The sequence below is a fragment of the Theropithecus gelada genome, chromosome 7b (genome assembly GCF_003255815.1).
Source record: "Theropithecus gelada isolate Dixy chromosome 7b, Tgel_1.0, whole genome shotgun sequence".
NCBI lineage: Eukaryota > Metazoa > Chordata > Mammalia > Primates > Cercopithecidae > Theropithecus > Theropithecus gelada.
The window spans coordinates 36,767,359-36,787,748 of NC_037675.1; the positions used below are offsets into that span (position 1 = coordinate 36,767,359).

The following is a 20,390-nucleotide window of genomic DNA, read 5'->3' on the forward strand; positions in this document are numbered from 1 at the left end:
AAGAAATACAAACAAAAAAATTTAGCTGAGCACGGTAGCATATGCCTGTAGTCCCAGCTACTTGGGAAGCTGAGGCAGGGGGATCCCTTGAGCCTGGGAGGTCGAGGCTGCAGTATGCCATGATTGTGCTACTATACTCTAGCCTAGGCAACAGAGTGAGGCCCTGTCTTGGGGGAAAAAAAAAAAAAAGGGCAAAATCCTAACAAACTGAGTTTTTAAAAAACGTATATTAATGATATTATCATTACACTACTGCCCCACTCCCTTTTAACATTAGACAGACACATATTTCATGTCTAGGGAATGTTTGCTTTTAGTTAAAACTAAGTAAGTGCTTTCAAAAACCATTTTTTAAATAATTATTATGTACATTTTAAATAGAGTAACATGAAATCACCTTCTCAGTTCTAAGAAAAAACTGCTTATGATAAAAAGGAATCGTATTTTATACATTTTCATTTTGTTTAATTCTTAAAAATAAAATATTTAAGATTCTACTTATTTCACCCTCACCCTCTCCCTGGAATGGTTTTCCCTGACTCAATTATTTTATTTATATAAAGCATCTCTATGAACAATTCTTACCTTTCCCTTTGTGCTTTTTTTGTTTCTGTTCACTCAGCTTATCCAATGGTAAATCACTGAGATCCAAACTATATAAATTCCTAGCTAAAACTTTAGTTAATGTCTCCATAGTCAGTGACCACTCAGTGGCCAACTCTTCCCAATAGGTCAACGATGACAATACTGACAGTAAGTCATCCCAAAGTTCTCGGGAGATGTACACATTTAGGTTTGCTTTGATCCAGGCAACTATAAGGGTCTACAAAGACAAATATCAGAAATAACAGTAAGATGTGTTTAGTGTGTGACTTCAAAATCAGATACTCAATTCTTTAAAAAATACTTAAAAACAAGCAAAATTTAAAATCTCATGCTTTTTTTAGTAGATAATACTTGTAAAAGCAATTAATGTAATTGTCAGAATCTACTATAAATTTCATTTCAACAACTGCCAACTCCCAACATCCAGTAATCTAAACTAAAAAGGAATCTCCCTAAATCTATAATTGTCTCTTATGCTGCATTACATTAATGTTAAATAAATACTATTTAAAAAATAGTCTCCATACTTTTAAGTGTTGAAAATGTTGAGTTACTGAACTAAAAAACCAAAACTTACATTCCCAAATTAAGGATGGAAATCACTAACCACAACTCGAAAATGTTTTTTAATAATATAAACAACATAATAGAGATATATTTAACGTAATCAAATGTATTTTTGAAAATGTATATGTAAAGATTGAAATTAAATTTTAAATTAAAAGCATTCTGTAATAAATCTGATCACAGGATAAAAAAATTCATAAAAGGACAGAAACTGATTAGCCAGTACCCCCTGAGATTTTGCGGATTTCTACTAAAGATATGTCCTCTGATTGAAGAAACAAGTCATAAAATAAAATAAGCTCAAAAGCTTAATTCTACAACATTTAGAAAGGAATTCACATAAATTCATACCTGAAATGTAAAGAGGAAAATGAACAGAGTTTAAGTACAGACCTGTAGTAACTAGTGACCTCCCAATCTATCTTTAATTTAATGCTCAGACTACAAAAAAAAAAAAAAGACTACCAAAAAAAATAAAAGACTACTTTAATACTCAGACTACAAAAAAAAGTTGTTTCACATAGCAAGATAAAATTTTATCTTCCTGTAGCTCCCACCATCAGGTTAGCTCTAACAATGGGTAAACTTGAATGAAAAAACAAAAAATGGTTAATGAAGTTAAGAGGAGTTTAGATGATACATGTAGCTGGTTTTAAAGGACTATTCAACACCAGCATATAATTTTAGGTAAATGGCTAATATATGAAAAAAAAACTCCAACCAATTTAAATGGCTACACTCATGGCCAAGAATTAGATCTGAGACAGCTTTTACCTTTGACATTAAGAATCATGTATTTGTATTTCATGTATCATCTTAAAAAACAATATTTTGTTTTCTATTTTTCAAAGAATCCATAATACATTTCAAGTCAACACTCTATCCTCAGATTTAAAAAACAATATAGAATTTCTGTGTAATCAAACTACCACCAATTGAGAAGGGAGGATAATAAAGTCTTATTAAAAGAAAGCATGATAAGAATCAATCTTAATTATTTATTGTTTTTTCATTATTACAGAATAACATAAAAAGACAGTTTTTCCTAGTAGTCCCAGAGATATGGAAACTCATAAAGCAGTCAGGTCATTATCCCTAAAACACTGCTAGGTTTTTGCAACCACACATTATGTATACCACACAAGAGATAAAATAAATATCATTAGCCTGCTTGTTCACAGATCTGATATTACCTCCACTCATACTAGGTTGTATGTAGGGCAAATAGCTTATTTAGATAAGCAACTTTTAAGTTAGCTCTACAAAAGATCCCTTAATAAATAAGAAATAATCTCTAATTTAAAACATTTTTTTCCTGGTAACAAGTTCAGGGTTCAATGAATCTCAAAAGACACACAAACAACAACAACAACAACAAAACAAAACAAAACAAAAACCCCTATCTATCCAGTTATTCATCTATTTATTTATTTTTATTGCCTGGAAAAGTGGTCCTGCAAGTCGACCTGCCAAGGTCATATTTTTTTTCCCTTGGAACTGTAGAAAAGCTTGTGATGGCATCTTCAGTACAGACTCCGTGACTCTGAGCAACACAAGCAGCATCTGTTCCCTTAAAATAAAGATTGATTAATGTTTCCTTCTTGCATATGTTTGCATTTGGTTAACAGTTAACTTTCAGATATATACTTCTTATAAAAACTCAAATATCAAACATCTTTGAAAGACAATTTCAAATTTTTGGAGTTCCTTAAATATTAAAAATTAAAATTCCATTTTATACATCAACATCAATCATTTAAAATCATTTATCAGCCACAATATCCTCTCATCAAATAAAAACCTATTCAAAAGCTGAGGAATCGGAAGTGATAATGTGGAGAATGCTCCCGTCTCCCCAACCACAAATCAAGTAGCAATCTTAAGGAGCTATCTGAAGAACACTCATCTACACAATATAGTTCTACCCAGATGGAATCCAATCAAATCCATCTTTATAATATGGAGAATAACTACATATTCAGAATCGTACCAATCTCAATTTCAGAAATTAGATGACATCTTAATTAATAGATCACAAAGAAGACTGGGCAACATAGCAAGACCTGTTTCTTAAAAAAAACACAAAAATTAGCTGGGTGTGGTGGCATATGCCTATAGTCTCAGCTACTCAGGAGGCTGAGGTGAGGGGATCACTTGAGCCTAGGAGTTTGAGTCTGCAGTGAGCTTGATAATTAATCAAGGGCCATTACTCTATTGTTTCTTTCCACTCTTTTCATTATGCCATTTTTTAATCTTTAATTTTTTGTCTGTACTGCAAGTTGAACCAATTCTATTATTATCCTTACCTTGTCTCTTTCTCTTAGATGCTTATTATTAAAACCATAAAACTACCTTATTTACACTGATATTTCAAAACTTGATTCAACCACATATAAAAAAGAGGCTAACAAGGGACTTTCAGTTGGGTATATCAGCCCAATTCTCTATCACAGCCTCCTCCCCTCTGGTTATTTTGCAAGTCCATTCCAGGCATCGTGATACATGGAACAGTTACTGTAAGAAATGTGGAAGGGGTAGCAACAGATCCTAGATCTAGATGTCATGGTTCTTCTGAGAAGTCAGAGTAGAATCAAACAGAAAACTATCACTACATTAAAAATATCCTGGACATATTAGCAAATAAATGTATGTATTTATTCACAGAATAAAAATCAAAGGTGCCACATTTGTAACCTTATGCTTCCAGCTTAGCTACACGAAATAAAAAGCTATTTGAAATCAACTACAAATGCAATAAAGCATAGATTTTCCAAATAAATCTTATTTGTTGTCAAACCATAACTCACTCATAAATCATACAATCTTTTCACTTTGTAATATGATAAAAATGATTTTAATTAATAAAGTTTTACAAATTCTGGCCAGGTGTGGTAGCTCACACCTGTAATCCCAGCACTTTAGGACCTCAAGGCAGGTAGATCACTTCAGCTCAGGAGCTCAAGAACAGCCTGGGCAACATAGCGAAACCGTCTCTCTCAATATAAAAATTCAATGTAAAATATATGAAAAACCTCCCAAAATGCTATTACTTCAAGGGAAGTTAAAAAATTAACAAAAATTCTAAAATTGTTTTCTATATAGCAAGGTAGTCACTATAATCTGGCTCATCAATGATTCAAAGTATACAGAAAGAAAAAAAAGGACTAACAAAAGAATTGTCCAATGTAGTATAGTTACTGGCTAATAATAACTTGGGCTCTGAAGTCAGAAAAACTATAGTTCAAATCTCTGTTCACTGCTCAATAGCTGTGTGAACAAGGACAAGTTACTTAACTTCCCAGTATTATCTGTATCATAGGGTGCTGTAAGAATTAAGTAAGAAAATATGTGTAAAGTGCTTAGAGAGCTATGTGGCACAAATAATTGTCCCAAATGTGTTAACAATAATAACTACTTCTACATGCAATTCTATTAATACTGTTAGTAAAGAATCTTTTCAAAATATAAAGCCATTTTATACATAAATTAGGCATATGCTTTGACTAATCAGTCTTATTTCTTAAAAAAATTAGGAATACTTACTCAAAGCATATGCCTAATTTATGTTTTGTCACTGTAGAGGAAAATGAAATATATATAAGAATGTTCATTGTCCTCTCTTTGCCCCAAAACAAAGAGAAATAACTACATGCCCATCAGTAGAGGACTGGTTAAGAAAATTATGGCATATATATGGTATAATACTATATAACTGTGTGTGTGGTTTGATGAGCTAGATATTCACGAAAGCACAAACATCACTAACATCTCTAGAGAGTGAACCTCTGAGCTTTTTTCTTATTTTAAACTTTTCTTTGTTTGAATTTTATGATAAACATTTCATTTTTACAAAAACTGCAGAACTGCATATCCCCAAAAGGTCTATTTTTTCCAATCGATTAGAAAAGTATTTATAGAGCACCAATGATATATAATGTACTATACTCAGAAATGTAGGAAATATAAAAATAAGACAACCTGTAAATACCTTCTAGGGGTTCTCGGTTCTATGGTGATAAACAGACATTTACACAAGTATTTTAGGGATCAAGAAAGTTTTCATAAGAACTATACAGAAGTACAAATATAAAATGGAAACAAGAGAAGAAAAAAATTTAAGTAAGGATATATAGAAACAGGAAGGTGAATCTAAGGGACAGTTATGGTGACAATAGGAAAAATAGCAGAATTAGGCATTCTAAAGGAAAGTTCAGAAGGTGCCCAGGGAAGAGAAACTTGATAAAGCTGGAAAGCAGGATCTTATCCTGAAAGTTGGAGGTTAGACTTCAGACAGGAAAAGTAGGCAGGGCCTGACGGTATACAGCTCTGAATGCCAGATGAAGGATTCAGGCATTCAGTCAATCATCAACTTATTCATTAACTCATTCACATACAAGTAAACTTTATTTACTCATATACGTTTGTATGCATGTATTCATTCCTTAGGGATTGAGGAGGATGAGGCCATTATATGCTCACTTCAGGAAGATAGTCCAAGGGGTCTTGTGGAAGTCTGAACAAAGATGTTTCAGATAAGGTGAAAGGAACTATTGTCACTATGATTAATTTTATATTTATTCAATAATAGGAGCCCTTATAATATTCTAAACAAGCCCTCTTCACAGACACTATTTCTCTAAAAATTACTATACCTGTGTACACAATAAAAAACACATAGACACAAAGGATAAAAAATTTTTTTACCAAGTCTTTTTGTCCATTGATACTTGTACAACCATGTACCGATAAATGTTAAGAATGCGTTTACACATATCTGTGTGCTCATCCAGAAGATTTTTAATTTCATTTGCAGGTTCAAGAAGAAATATATTTGATGAGTTTATAATAAACACCTAAGACAAAAGAAATCATTAGCTATTCACAAAGGAATTTCAATGGCAAATTTCTTATTCAAAGAGAAACAGACACTGATCACACTGTGGGTTAATTCTACCACAAGCTTAGTAACTGAAACATAAACTCATTAAACCTATCTATTTTTATGTTTATCTAGACAAATATAAAGTTAACAGTAGGTACCCAAAGAAAATAAACCAGTGCAAACAACAGTATTTTTTTTTTTTTTTTTTTTTTTTTGAGACAGTCTTGTTTAGTCACCCAGGCTGGAATGCAGGGGTATGATTTGGGCTCTCTGTAACCTCTGCCTCCTGGGTTCAACAGATTCTCTTGCCTCAGCCTCCCAAGTAGCTGGGATTACAGGCATGTGTGCCACCACGCCAGGCTAATTTTTGTATTTTTACTAGAGGTAGGGTTTTGCTATATTGGCCAGGCTGGTCTCAAATTCATGGCCTCAAGTGATCCGCCCACATTGGCTTCCCAAGTTGCTGAGATTACAGGCATGAGCCACTGCACCTGGCCTAAAAAACAGTACTTCTAAACTGAGAAGCTTTAATATAATAGCTCTATTGCTGTAATTAATTGAAAAAAAAATGAATAAATACACATAGTTTAGGATAAAAGATGACATCTAAATCAGGAAGAATCTTCTGAATGAGTTGTTCAAAACACTGTATCTTCTTTTTCTTATTTATTTTTATGTTTGTATATCTGTTTTGGTGATAAAAGATTCCATTAGAAAAATCTATTACTATATCCCATCAAAATATTAAAATGGAAAAAAGTATGATTATCACTATGTATGCAGAAAAAGCATTCAACACTTATGACTGAAAACAATTTTTAGTAAACTAAGAAAAAGCAAACATTCATTAACATAAAAAAGAGCATTTATAAAAAAAGTATAAAAAATGTATATACATAGTACCAGAACCTGAGAAATACCACAAAAAGCCAAGTATAAGACAAGGGTGCTCACTCTCATCCCATTGATCTGAGGGGCCCAGTAAGCATAAAAGGAAGAGTGGGTGGTAGATAATAAATATCAGCGAACTGAAAAGGAAAAGACAAATGGAGCTATGTTCCTGTCTGAGAGAATAGTATTTCGGAAAAAGAGGAAAATCAAGTTCAAAGGACCTGATGTGAGAGCCTGCCTAACATTCTTGAGGAAAAGCAAGGAGTATAGAGTGAAGTAAACCAGAGGAAAAGCAGTGGAAAAGGATGCTGAAAAACAGCCACAGTATGTGGAGCAGAGCTTCTCACACTACCTGTAGCAAAAGAACAGGTCTCCCCCAGCCCCAATCTTTTGCAGATCAAATCCTAACTTAAAATACAATTAAGAATGAACAGAGATTGGGAGAGAGATCATTATGGCTGACGGGAGGCAGAACTAAATTGCAGCTCCAACTTTGACAGACAGAGCAGCATGAGTAGGCTCACATCATGAATTTTACCTCCAGAACAACTTCAAGAACAAATCAGGAATCCCAAAAGGATCTACAGACCCTCTGAAGGAAGTGGACTGCTCCTGCTGGACCTGGGAGACACTCCAAATGCTGTGAGTTCCCAAATTGCAGAAGTGGGAAAGGGAGATCCTCCTCTTCCAAAAACATACACCCACTGGGGAAACTGAAGGTCGAGTTTGTGGAAGAAATTTCTGACCTTATCTGGAGCGGAGTAAATTTAGAGAGCTGAGGGAAATACAGGGGTAGAGAAAGCAGTGGGAAAGGCCCTGGGACCTCGCTGGGTCCCCAGGCAGGCCATTCCTGCCTGGCACCACAGGGATCCTTTGGGATGGCAGCCAGAGGTGTGTGGAAAATGCCACAAGGAAAAGGAAGTCTCCAGCTGAACTCTGTAACAATTTGAACCAGGCAAGAAGCCTCCTGGCCAGAACTCAAAGGAGGGTGTGAATCTGGTGTGCAGACTCCACAGGCAAGGGAAGAACCAAAGCCCTTTTCTTTCACAGCTGGGAGGAGGGTAGCCCAGGGCAAGTTCTCAAGCCCTGCTCGCCCACTGTCTGGAAACAGACTTAGTGTTGTTAAGGCGGATGCATGGTGGGAGAAAGACAGGCCCTTCAGATTGCTTGGGAGCTGGGTAAGGCCTGTGACTGCCGGCTTTCTCTGACTTCCCTGACAACCTGCATAACTCAGCAGAGGCGGCCATAATCCTCGTAGGTACACAACTCCATTGACCTGGGAACTTCACTCCCATCCCTCCCAGCAGCTGTAGCAAGACCCACCCAAGGAGAGTCTGAGCTCAGACACACCTAGCCCTGCCCCCACCTGATGGGCCTTCCCTACCCACCCTGGTAAACGAAGACAAAGGGCATATGCTCTTGGAAGATCTAGGGCCCCACCCACCATCAGTTCCTTTCCATACTACTACAGCTCATGCTTTCTGGAATGTGCCACCTCCCAGCAAGAGGCCAACCAGCACAAAAACAGACAATTAAACCACCAAAGCTAAGAACTCTCACAGAGTCCATTTCACCTGCTGCCACCTCCACTAGAACAGCTGCTGGTATCCACAGCTGAGAGAACCACAGACAGTTCACATCACACGGCTCTGCGCAGACAAACTCTGGAGCTGGGTAGACTTGCTGGGTGGCTAGACACAGAAGAGAAACAACAACCACTGCGGTTCAGCTCACAGGAAGCCACATCCATAGGAAAAGGGGGAGAGTACTACATCAAAAGAACACCCTATGGGACAAAAGAATCTGAACAACAGTCTTCAGCCTTAGACCTTCCCTCTGACAGAGCCTACCCAAATGAGAAGGAACCAGAAAACTAACTTTGGTAATATGACAAAACAAGGCTCTTTAACACCACCAAAAAATTACACTAGTTCCTCAGCAATGGATCCAAACCAATAAATCCCTGATTTACCTGAAAAAGAATTCAGGAGGTTAGTTATTAAGCTAATCAGGGATGCACCAGAGAAAGGCAAAGCCCAATGCAAGGAAATCCAAAAAACGATACAAGAAGTGAAGGGAGAAATATTCAAGGAAATAAATAACTTAAAGAAAAAGCAATAACAAATTCAGGAAACACTGGATACACTTATAGAAACGCAAAATGTTCTGGAAAGTCTCAGCAATAAAACTGAACAAGTAGAAAAAAGAAATTGAGAGCTTGAAGACAAGGTCTTCAAATTAACCCAACACAACAAAGACAAAGAAAAAAGATAAGAAAATATGAACAAAGCCTCCAAGAAGTCTGGGATTATGTTAAACAACCAAATCTAAGAATAATTGGTGTTCCTGAGGAAGAAGAGAAATCTAAAAGTTTGGAAAACATATTGGGGGGAATAATCAAGGAAAGCTTCCCTGGCCTTGCTAGAGACCCACACATCCAAATACAAGAAGTACAAAGAACACCTGGGAAATTTATTGCAAAAAGATCATCGCCTAGGCACACTGTCATCACATTATCTAAAGTTAAGATGAAGGAAGGAATCTTAAGAGCTGTGAGACAAAAGTATCAGGTAACCTACAAAGGAAAACCTGTCAGATTAACAGAGATTGAATCAGCAGAAACCTTACAGGGTAGAAGGGATTGGAGCCTTATTTTCAGCCTCCTCAAACAAAACAATTATCAGCCAAGAATTTTGTATCCAGCAAAACTAAGCATCATATATGAAGGAAAGATACAGTCTTTTTCAGATAAACAAATGCTGAGAGAATTTGCCAATACCAAGCCACCACTAAAATAATGGCTAAAAGGTGCTTTAAATCTTGAAACAATCCTAGAAACATATCAAAACAGAACATTTTTAAAGCATAAATCACACAGGACCTATAAAACAAAAATACAATTTAAAAAGCAAAGCAAAAACCAAAAAAACCAAAGTACACAGGCAACAAATAGTACAATGAATGGAATGGTACCTCACATCTCGATACTAACATTGAATGTAAATGGTCTAAATGCTCCACTTAAAAGATAGAGAACTGCAGAATGGATAAGAACTCACCAACCAACTATCTGCTGCTTTCAGGAGACTCACCAAACACAGAAGGACTGACATAAATAAAGAGGTGGAAAAATGCATTTCACGCAAATGAACTCCAAAAGCAACCAGGGGTAGCTATTCTTATACCAGACAAAACAAACTTCAAAGCAACAGCAGTTAAAAGAGACAAAGACGGACATTATATAATGGTAAAAGGCCTTGTCCAGCAGGAAAATATCACAATCCCAAACATATATGCACCTAACACTGGAGCTCCCAAATTTATAAAACATCTATTAATAGACCTAAGAAATGAGATAGACAGTATCACAATAATAGCAGGGGACTTCAATACTCCACTGACAACACTAGACAGGTCATCAAGACAGAAAGACAACAAAGAAATAATAGATTTAAACCATACCTTGGAACAAATGGACTTAACAGATATATACAGAACATTTCATCCAACAACCGCAGAATACACATTCTATTCAACAGTGCATGGAACTTCCTGCAATATAGGCCATATGATAAATCACAAAATGAGCCTCAATAAATTTTAAAAATTTTAAATTCTATCAAAGCACTCTCTCAGACCACAATGGAATAAAACGAAATCAACTCCAAAAGGAACCTTCAAAACCATGCAAATATATGGAAATTAAATAACCTGCTCCTGAATGAGCAGTGTGTCAAAAACAAAATCAAGATGGAAATTTAAAAGTTCTTCTGGCCGGGTGCAGTGGCTCATGCCTGTAATCCCAGCACTCTGGTAGGCCGAGGCGGGTGGATCACCTGAGGGTGGGAGTTCAAGACCAGCTTGACCAACATGGAGAAACCCCGTCTCTACTAAAAATACAAAATTAGCCAGGCATGGTGGTGCACGCCTGTAATCCCAGCTACCCAGGAGGCTGAGGCAGGAGAATTGCTTGAACCCGGAAGGTGGAGGTTGCGGTGAGCTGAGATTGTACCATTGCACTCCAGCCTGGACAACAAGAGTGAAACTCTGTCTCAAAAACAAACAAGCAATCAAACAGAAAAATTATCTGAACTGAACGACAATAATGACACAATCTATCAAAACCTCTGTGATACAGCAAAGGTGGTGCTAAGAGGAAAGTTCATAGCCCTAAAAACCTACATCAAAAAAGACTGAAAGAGCACAAACTGACAGTCTAAGGTCACACCTCAAGGAACTAGAGAAACAAGAACAAACCAAACCCAAACCCAGCAGAAGAAAGGAAAAAACCAAGATCAGAGCAGTACTAAATGAAAACAAACGAAATACAAAAAGATAAATGAGACAAGAAACTGGTTCTTTAAAAGATAAATAAAATTGATAGACCATTAGAAAGAGTAACCAAGAAAAGAAGATAAAATCCAAATAAGCTCATTAAGAAACAAAACAGGAGATACACCAACAGCAACCAAGCAGAAAATCAAATCAAGAACTTAACCCCTTTTATTATAGCTGCAAAATAATAATAATAATAATTACAATAATAATACTTAGGAATATATCTAACCAAGGAGGCAAAAGACCTCTACAAGGAAAACTACAAACACCACTGAAAGAAATCACAAATAACACAAACAAATGGAAACACATCCTATGCTCATGGATGGGTAAAATCAGTATTGTGAAAATGACCATACTGCCAAAAGTGATCTACAAATTCAACGCAATCTCTACCAAAATGCCACCGTAATTCTTCACAGAATTAGAAAAAACAATTCTAAAATTCATACGGAACCAAAAAAGGGCCCACATAGCCAAAGCAAGACTAAGCAAAAAGAACAAATCTGGAGGTATCACACTACCTGATTTCAAACTATACTGTTAAGGCCATGGTCACCAAAACAGCGTGGTACTGGTATAAAAATAGGCACAGAGACCAGTGGAACAGAATAGAGAACCCGGAAATAAACCCAAATACTTACAGCCAACTGATCTTTGACAAAGCAAACAAAAACATAACGTGGGGAAAGGACACCCTTTTCAATAAATGGTGCTGGAATAATAGGTTAGCCACGTGTAGCAGAACGAAACTGGATCCTCATCTCTCATCTTACACAAAAATCAACTCAAGATGGATTAAGGACTTAAATCTAAGACCTGAAACTATAAAAATTCTAGAAGATAACATTGGAAAAACCCCTCTAGACAGTGGCTTAGGCAAGGATTTCATGACCAAGAACCCCAAAGCAGTATAAAAACAAAGATAAACAGCTGGGACTTAATTAAACTAAAGAGCTTTTATACAGCAAAAGGAACAGTCAGCAGAGTAAAGAGAAAACCCACAGAGTAGGGGAAAATCTTCACAATCTAGACATCTGACAAAGGACTAATATCCAAAATCTACAATGAATTCAAACAAATCAGTAAGGAAAAAAAAAAGATCCCATCAAAAAGTGGGCTAAGGACATGAATAGACAATTCTCAAAAGAAGATAGACAAATGGCCAACAAACATATGAAAAAATGCTCAAAATCAAAACCACAATGCAATACCACCTTACTCCTGCAAGAATGGCCATAATAAAAAGAAAAAAATCAAAAAACAGTAGATGTTGGCATGGATGTGGTGATCAGGGAACACTTTTACATTGTTGGTGGGAATGTAAACTAGTACAGCCACTATGGAAAACAGTGTGGAGATTCCTTAAAGAACTAAAAGTAGAACTACCATTTTGATCCAGCAATCCCACTACTGGGTATCTACCCAGAGGAAAATAAGTCATTATATGAAAACAAGTTTATAGCAGCACACAAGTTTATAGCACACAAACTTAAACTTGTGATGCACACAACAAGTTTATAGCACGCAAGTTTATAGCAGCACAACTCACAATTGCAATTGTGGAACCAACCCAAATGCCCATCAATCAATGAGTGGATAAAGAAACTGTGGTACATATAGACAATGGAATACTGCCTCAGCCATGAAAAGGAATGAATTAATGGCATTTGCAGCAACCTGGATGAGATTAGAGACTATTATTCTAAGTGAAGCAACTCAGGAATAGAAAACCAAACATCGTATGTTCTCACTGATATGTGGGAACTAAGCTATGAGGACACAAAGGCATAAGAATGATACAATGGACTTTGGGGACTTGTAGGAAGGGTGGGAGGGGGTAAGGGATAAAAGACTGCAAATAGGGTGCAGTGTATACTGCTCGGGTGATAGGTGCACCAAAATCTCATATCACCACTAAACTTTCTCATGTAACCAAATACCACTGGTACCCCAATAACCTATGGAAGAATAAAAAATAAAAATAAAGATTATCAACTGGGGGAAAAATGAATAGACAAAAGGAAATGAAAAAAGAGTAAGACAAAATTCAAATGCAAACTTTTTAACAGAATCAAGAGATATTAAATTATTTCATTTCTAAACTTTTACTCTCAGTTTTGCAGTTATGCTGTGGGCCAGCCCTTGTCTATGGACCACACTCTAAGGAGCAATGATATAAAGCCTTACAGACCATTATAAAGACTTTTGCATTGCTGCTTGGCGATAATGGAAAGCCACTAGAGGGTTCTGAGCAGAAAAATGACATAATTTGACTTACATTTTACAGGATCCCTCTGGTCAGACCAGAGTGACAGGTGCGCAGGGCAGAAGCAGGGAGACTAATTAGAAACTTACCACAATATTACAGATGAAAGATTGTAGAGACTTAGACAAAAGACGTAGTGTGTGTGCTGAGCAGTAGTCAGATTCCATACACATTATGAAGGGAGAGCAGACAGGATTTGTCGTTAAATTAGACAAATATTAAGGTAAATGGAAAACAGAGTTGCCAATAAATGAAACAAGGAAGACTGCAGGAAAAGCACTCAAATTTGAGATACTTATTAGATAGCCAAGTGAAAATGACAACTTGATATCTGAATATTTTAGTTAAGGATTCACAGAGTTCAGATGAGAGATCCTAGACTACTTATAAAAATCTGAAGCTGTAGCATATAGATGATATTTAAAGCCATCTATATGGATGAGACAAGAGAATAAGAGATCCAAGAACTGATTCCTGGGCACTTCAACATGAAAAGGTCAGGGCTTTACAGAAAAATCAGTGAAAGAATCTGCTTTAAGAAGTGGACAATGAAGTGAGAAGAAACAGGAAGATATGCTATTCTGGAGGCCAGGCAAAGAAGCATTTCAATGGGGAGGGAATGATCTACCCTGTAAATGCTTCTAATCAAGCAGGATTAGGACTGAAAAAATGTACATCTGATTTAACAATGTAGAGGTCACATGTGGCCTTGACAAGGACAGTTTGATTTAAAAAGTGAATGACTGACCAGGCACAGTGGCTCATGCCTGTAATCCCAACACTTTGGGAGGCTGAGGCAGGCAGATCACTTGAGGTCAGGAGTTTAAGACCAGCCTGGCCAACACGGCAAAAACCCATCTCTACTAAAAATACAAAAATTAGCCAGGCATGGTGGCGCATGCCTGTAATCCCAGCTACTCAAGAGGTTGAGGCAGGAGATTTGCTTGAACCTGGGAGGCAGAGGTTGCAGTGAGCCGAGATTGCGCCACTGCACTCTAGCCTGGGTGACAAGAGTGAGGCTCCATCTCAAAAAAAAAAGTGAATGAATATAATGAACTCCTACAAACCATTAAGACCAACACCCAAAATAATGGAAAAGCATATGAATTCATAGATAAGAAGAGATGCTCAAATTCAGTACTGATGAAGGAAAAGCAAATTAAAATGGAAAAACACAAACCTTTTTTTAAAATGAGTCAATATTTCACATGTAAAGGACTAGCAAAAAATTAAAATCTGACAGTGCAAGTAATAGGGAGAACATCAGGAAATGAGAACTCCCAAACACTACTAGAGGGAATGTAAATTATTCTGACAAAGTGGAGAACAATTGGCCGATAATATTAAAGTTATTAATGTACACATCCTACAACTCGGTAATTCCACTTTTGGTATATACCCTAGGGAAATTTTCCCAGATGCATATAAAAATACATGTATAAGAATGTTCACAGCGGAGCGCGGTGGCTCACGCCTATAATCGCAGCACTTTGGGAGGCCAAGGTGGGTGGATTACCTGAGGTCAGGAGTTTGAGACCAGACTGGCCAATACGATGAAACCCCATCTCTACCGAAAATACAAAAAAATTAGCCGGGCATGGTGGTGGGCACCTGTAATCCCAGCTTCTTGGGAGGCTGAGGCAGGAGAATCGCTTGAACCCAGGAGGCAGAGGTTGCAGTGAGCCGAGATCGTGCCATTGCACTCCAATCTGGACAACAGTAGTGAAACTCCATCTCAAAAAAAAAGAATATTCACAGCCAGGTGCAGTGGCTCACACCTATAATCCCAGCACTTTGAGAGGCTGAGGTGGGTGGATCACCTGAGGTCAGGAGGTTCAACACCAGGCTGGCCAACATGGTAAAACCTCATCTCTACTAAAAATACAAAAATTAGGCAAGCACAGTGGCACGCGCCTTTAATCCCAGCTGCTTGGGAGGCAGAGGCAGAAGAATCATTTGAGCCCAGGAGGCAGAGGTTGCAGTGGGCCGAGATCACATCATTGCACTCTAGCCTGGGCAACAAGAGTGAAAACAACATCTCAAAAAAAAAAAAAAAAAAAAAAGTTCACTGTAGTACTATTTGGAATAGTGAAAAACTGGAAACAAAAGACCATTAACAGAAAAATGAATAAGTAAAATGTGAAATAAACTACAATATCACAAAATAGTTAAAATGAATTACGGCTGCATAGTAACAACAAATCTCATAAACAGAATGGCTAATAAAAAAATCAGTTGCAGATGACAGTATGTCATGACATAATTTATATAACATTTAAAATTCTCTAGAATAATATGTAATGTTTATTAATACATATATATTAAGTGATGAAAGGAAAAAATAAAAATAATATGGCATAATGATAAATGTAGGTGGTGAATTTATTATATTGTGAAAAGTATACTGTATACTGAAATACTGAACTGAAATATTTAATGATTATTTTATTTTTAAAAATAGCCATAAAGTGATCCACCTGCAAAACTGCCTGGGTACCAGCTCGTATGTTTTGTTCTGTGGCTTCTTCAGAGGCGTTATGAAGAGCACCTTGGTAGGAGCCATTTTTTGCCCAACTGGAATTTCGAACAAGATCAGCAGTATTGGTCCCATTTTCCTGAATCAAAATAACAAGTTTTTAATATTTCATTAATAAGAATGCTGTAACTAGTCAGTTAAGTTGAAAAGGTAAATGAAATTATTAGGTCCCACTGCTAAACAGGTTTCTTTCTCTCAAAATAGATGATGTCTTATCCAATTCCAAAAACAATGTATATTCACTGTAAAAAAGGATTCTCAATGACAAAAATATAAAGTAAAACAACAACAACAACAAAACCATAATGAGCAGTCAGAGATTATATCATTCCAGAGGGTATTCTCCTATAGGTCTAATGTATAAACCTCCCTTTCATACTCTCACACATTCAAGAATGGGATTATACTACCTACAGCTTTGTAAAAAGATGAATTCTGTTCTAAATTAAATGTCAGAATCCAAATAAATGACAAAGAAAATGGCTTATGTTTATCCTACTTAGGAGTACTAAAATTCTTATTATTCAAAGAATACTGAAACTTCAAATCACTGAGACGACAGCTTTCTGCTTGCATTTTAGCTGTAACAAGTCTTAGAGACAAGGGAGTTCCCTCAGTTAAAAAGCACAAACAGAAATGCTACTCTGTAGTTCTCTTTTTAAAGTGTCCCTCCAGTTTTTCCCTTCTTGTCACTTACCAGTATCTTTAACTAGTTAAGGTTTACAAAAATATTTTGTATAGGGTTTGTAATATGCAAGAGGTTTAGTCCAATACAAACAGCTCTGCCATTACCAGAAACAGTACTGGAACCCTGCCCTGAGTAGCCAATACAACATGCCATGGTCTAGTCTAGCCTTTCTCTTAAGCTCCACGTCCCTGTAATCAAATGTCTTCTGAAGAGCTCTTCCTGAATGACCCACAAGCATCTCAAACTTAAGATATTTAAAAATAAGTTTATTAATCAGATTCTCCCCATTCCTGCCAACCCAATCCCTCTAGCTGCCTTAGCCATCACCAAACTTGAGCTGTTTAAAATTCCCATCCATGTGTGAACAGCAACAACTCCGGTTGCAAAAGAAAGAAACTTGCGACACCTCCCCATTCCTCAAAGACACTAATGTATCTGTCCTCTCCCTTATATTTCCACTGCAACTACTACTGTCCTAGATCAGGTACTTATCATCTCACTTTCGAACTTTGCTAATCCTTCCTAACTGGTCTCCTGGCCTACAGACTGACCTACAATCTATCCTCCATTCTGGGCCTGGTATGACCTTCTGAAGTATGTAACTATTCATGCTACTCTTTTACTCAAAACCCTTCAAAGGCTTTCCAGTTTCTAGAATGTAATTAAAATCTACTAACATGGCATACAAGTTACTGAACAGAATCTAATCCTGTCTATCTCATATTTCCTGCTGTTCTGTCTCATCTACTCTACGCTGCAGCCAAATAGAAATATTTTCAAGGTTTTTCATACATTTTGTAGATGCTATTCACACTGTGTGTCACCTTTCCCATTTGCCTACCTGCTCTTTTATCTTATACTACCTCTTCCATAAAGCATTCCCTGATTTCCCCAAGCAGAGTTAGGTATTCTCTTTTTCATGCTCTAGGATCATAGCAGTAACACTGTCTTATAATACTTACTTTGTATGTTTGTCTTCCGGCTAAACCAGAAGTTATGTGAAGGTAGAAATAATGTCTGCTCATGTTTCTACCTCCAACACTTGTTCTCAATATGGGCAACCAAAAGCTTTGTACGGTAGTTTGAAATTTGTGAGTGTTTTCTTGTCACAAGAATTAAAAGATACCACTGGAATTTAACGAAATAGGACAGAGAATGCAAAGCATCCTACACAGCACATGACAGTCCTACACACACACAAAAAGAAACTGTCTTATATTCTGTATGCCTTTCAAATGTCTCACAGGTACTATGAGAATTTTAAGTCTATTTAGGTCAGTGCTGTGGCTCCCACCTGTCATCCCCAGCACTTTGGGAGGCTGAGGTGGGCAGGTCACTTAAGCTCAGGAGTTCAAGCCCAGCTCAGAAACATGGTGAAACCCTGTCTCTACTAAAAATACAAAAAAATTAGCCAGGCGTGGTGGCGAATGCCTGTAGTCCCAGCTACTCGGGTGGCTGAGGTTGATGATGGCTTAAGCCCGGAAGGTGGAGGTTACAGTGAGCTGAGATCACACCACTGCATTCCAGCCAGGGTGACAGAGGAAAACCTTGTTTCAAAATAATAACAACAATAAAAAATAAAATTAAAAATTCATTTACAATTATCTGAATTTATAACATAATTCCACTTTATAACTGTAACACCAAAAATTTAAATGACTCCCTTATATATTCAGTGTATCAGAAATGTAAACCAATACATTATACCTTTTGGGTTTGGTCCACATCATTTGCAAGAGTTGCTGTCACTTTGAAAAACTACATCTCTAATGGCAGTCAGTGCTGGTCACAGTACTTGAGTAACAAATAGAACAAACCTACACAGCACACCTAACACCACCAATCTACCCTTTCCTCTCTTTCATTCCTTCCATTGTTTGTTTTTCAATTATACATGTAGATAGCTTATATTATCCATCATTCTTATTTAAGAATAGTAAATGATGTGGGGTAGGCTCATTATATATGGCACATCATGACTAAAAAGGTCAGGGAAGGCAAATTATTTTTAAACTCATAGGTTTATTTTCCAGCATAAAAATATCAATAAATTTGATATTTTTCATTGCTGTGTAAGAATTAGGACTGTAGATATTATTTCATAATTTATATGGTTAATTTTATTTACTTCAATTATATTTCTCAGTTACATTTTTCCCTTTCTTAGAAGGGGGGAGGGTGCTCTACGTATGCGTGTATATATACATATACACATATATACATACACAAATGCTCAGGCTCATCAAATCCCTACAGAATTGGCCTATTCATTCATACATTAGTATCCTGACTAAATTCCACTGATGAGGTTAGATTAACCACTAAAGTGAATAAACATTACTCAATCGTTCCTATCTAGATTTAGCAACATAGGTATCAATTGCAGACAACTTTATGGTGAAAGGCAAATCAGGCAAAACAGATAAATCACTTTCAATAAACTTTCTGCACTCCTAACTCCATCTTAGCATCTGCTGTTGGAGAGCCTGACCTGTGACAAAGGTTGAACAACCAAAGGAAAAAATGGAACCAGGGACCCAAATGCCACCTCTACTACTCTCTCTTTCCTCACCATTTCCCCGCTGTGAGTAAACTCTAGTCTTTCTTATCACAAAAGAACTTATTTTATCAAGTCAAGAAGTTTCACATTCTGAAATCAGCTCTAGTGCAAAAGATTCCAAGGAGAGAGCACAAACATTATGGCTTGCGCTGGGTAGCCACTCCTAAACAGTTACTCCTTCCAGGGAAGGAGGAATTGTGGTTTGGTAATAACCCCCCCGAAAGTATGTATTTTAAAATCCATTTTGATGTAGTATCACAGTTTGAAATATTATACCTTTAAAATAGTATATAATTTTTATCTAGACAATGGCTTAAAGAATCAGTATACAACCTCAGTATTAATTTTTAAAAGTTGTGGTATCACAGGGCTTTCCTCCACAGTACTGAGATGACTACTGTTATATGACCTAAATTGTTACAAAATATACGGAAAGATATATTTATCTTCCCATTTAATAAGTATATTTGTGTTAACCCATTATTATGTTTCTGCAAAAGTCTTAATCTATTAGACTAACACTAAAATATATAAATCTTATAACTTTACCTCTTCTCTTTTTTCTCCTTCTTCCATTGAAGTACCATGGTCTGTGACATTTTCAATGCAAGGGAGGTCTGAAGAAGTGATCCCAATTTCTTCAGGCTCTTGCATGAACAAGGGTTTTTCCTCTTGTTGGATCCATTCTTGATATACTTTTACCACTTTTCTCATAGCTGCTGCTTCACAAATTGGTAATAAAAATGCCTAGGGAAAAAAAGGAGAATCAAGATAATGATACTTTTTCCTTTGCCACAAACCACTAAAGGAGCAATGTTTTTGACATCACATCACGGATTCTTGGAAACTGCAACTTTAAGCAAAATGATGACATAGAACAAAACTCATTTTGCCATTAAGAGTTAAGTTCCTATGGGATATTTCTAGTAAAAAAAAAAAAAAAATCACCAAACTTCTAAATAGAGACCAAAACACTTACAATATTAAACACTGAAATAAATGTGAGCTATATGTACATTTAAGAAAGATTAATAAAAGTAAGACAATTAATTA

The 20,390-nt window shown here is 36.5% G+C and overlaps 1 protein-coding gene across 12 annotated transcripts in view; it reads right to left on the minus strand.

Moving 5' to 3' along the window:
• Window positions 1–20,390, minus strand: part of RALGAPA1 (Ral GTPase activating protein catalytic alpha subunit 1) — a 278,210-nt gene that overhangs the window by 188,788 nt on the left and 69,032 nt on the right. For all 12 annotated transcript variants that reach the window (XM_025392196.1, XM_025392200.1, XM_025392190.1 and 9 more), the window contains exons 11-15: window positions 19,887–20,084; window positions 16,031–16,168; window positions 5,878–6,026; window positions 2,614–2,743; window positions 586–823 (exon numbers count right to left, since the gene is read on the minus strand). In XM_025392196.1, coding sequence (XP_025247981.1) covers window positions 586–823; window positions 2,614–2,743; window positions 5,878–6,026; window positions 16,031–16,168; window positions 19,887–20,084 — 853 coding nt within the window. The remainder of the gene's footprint in view (window positions 1–585; window positions 824–2,613; window positions 2,744–5,877; window positions 6,027–16,030; window positions 16,169–19,886; window positions 20,085–20,390) is intronic.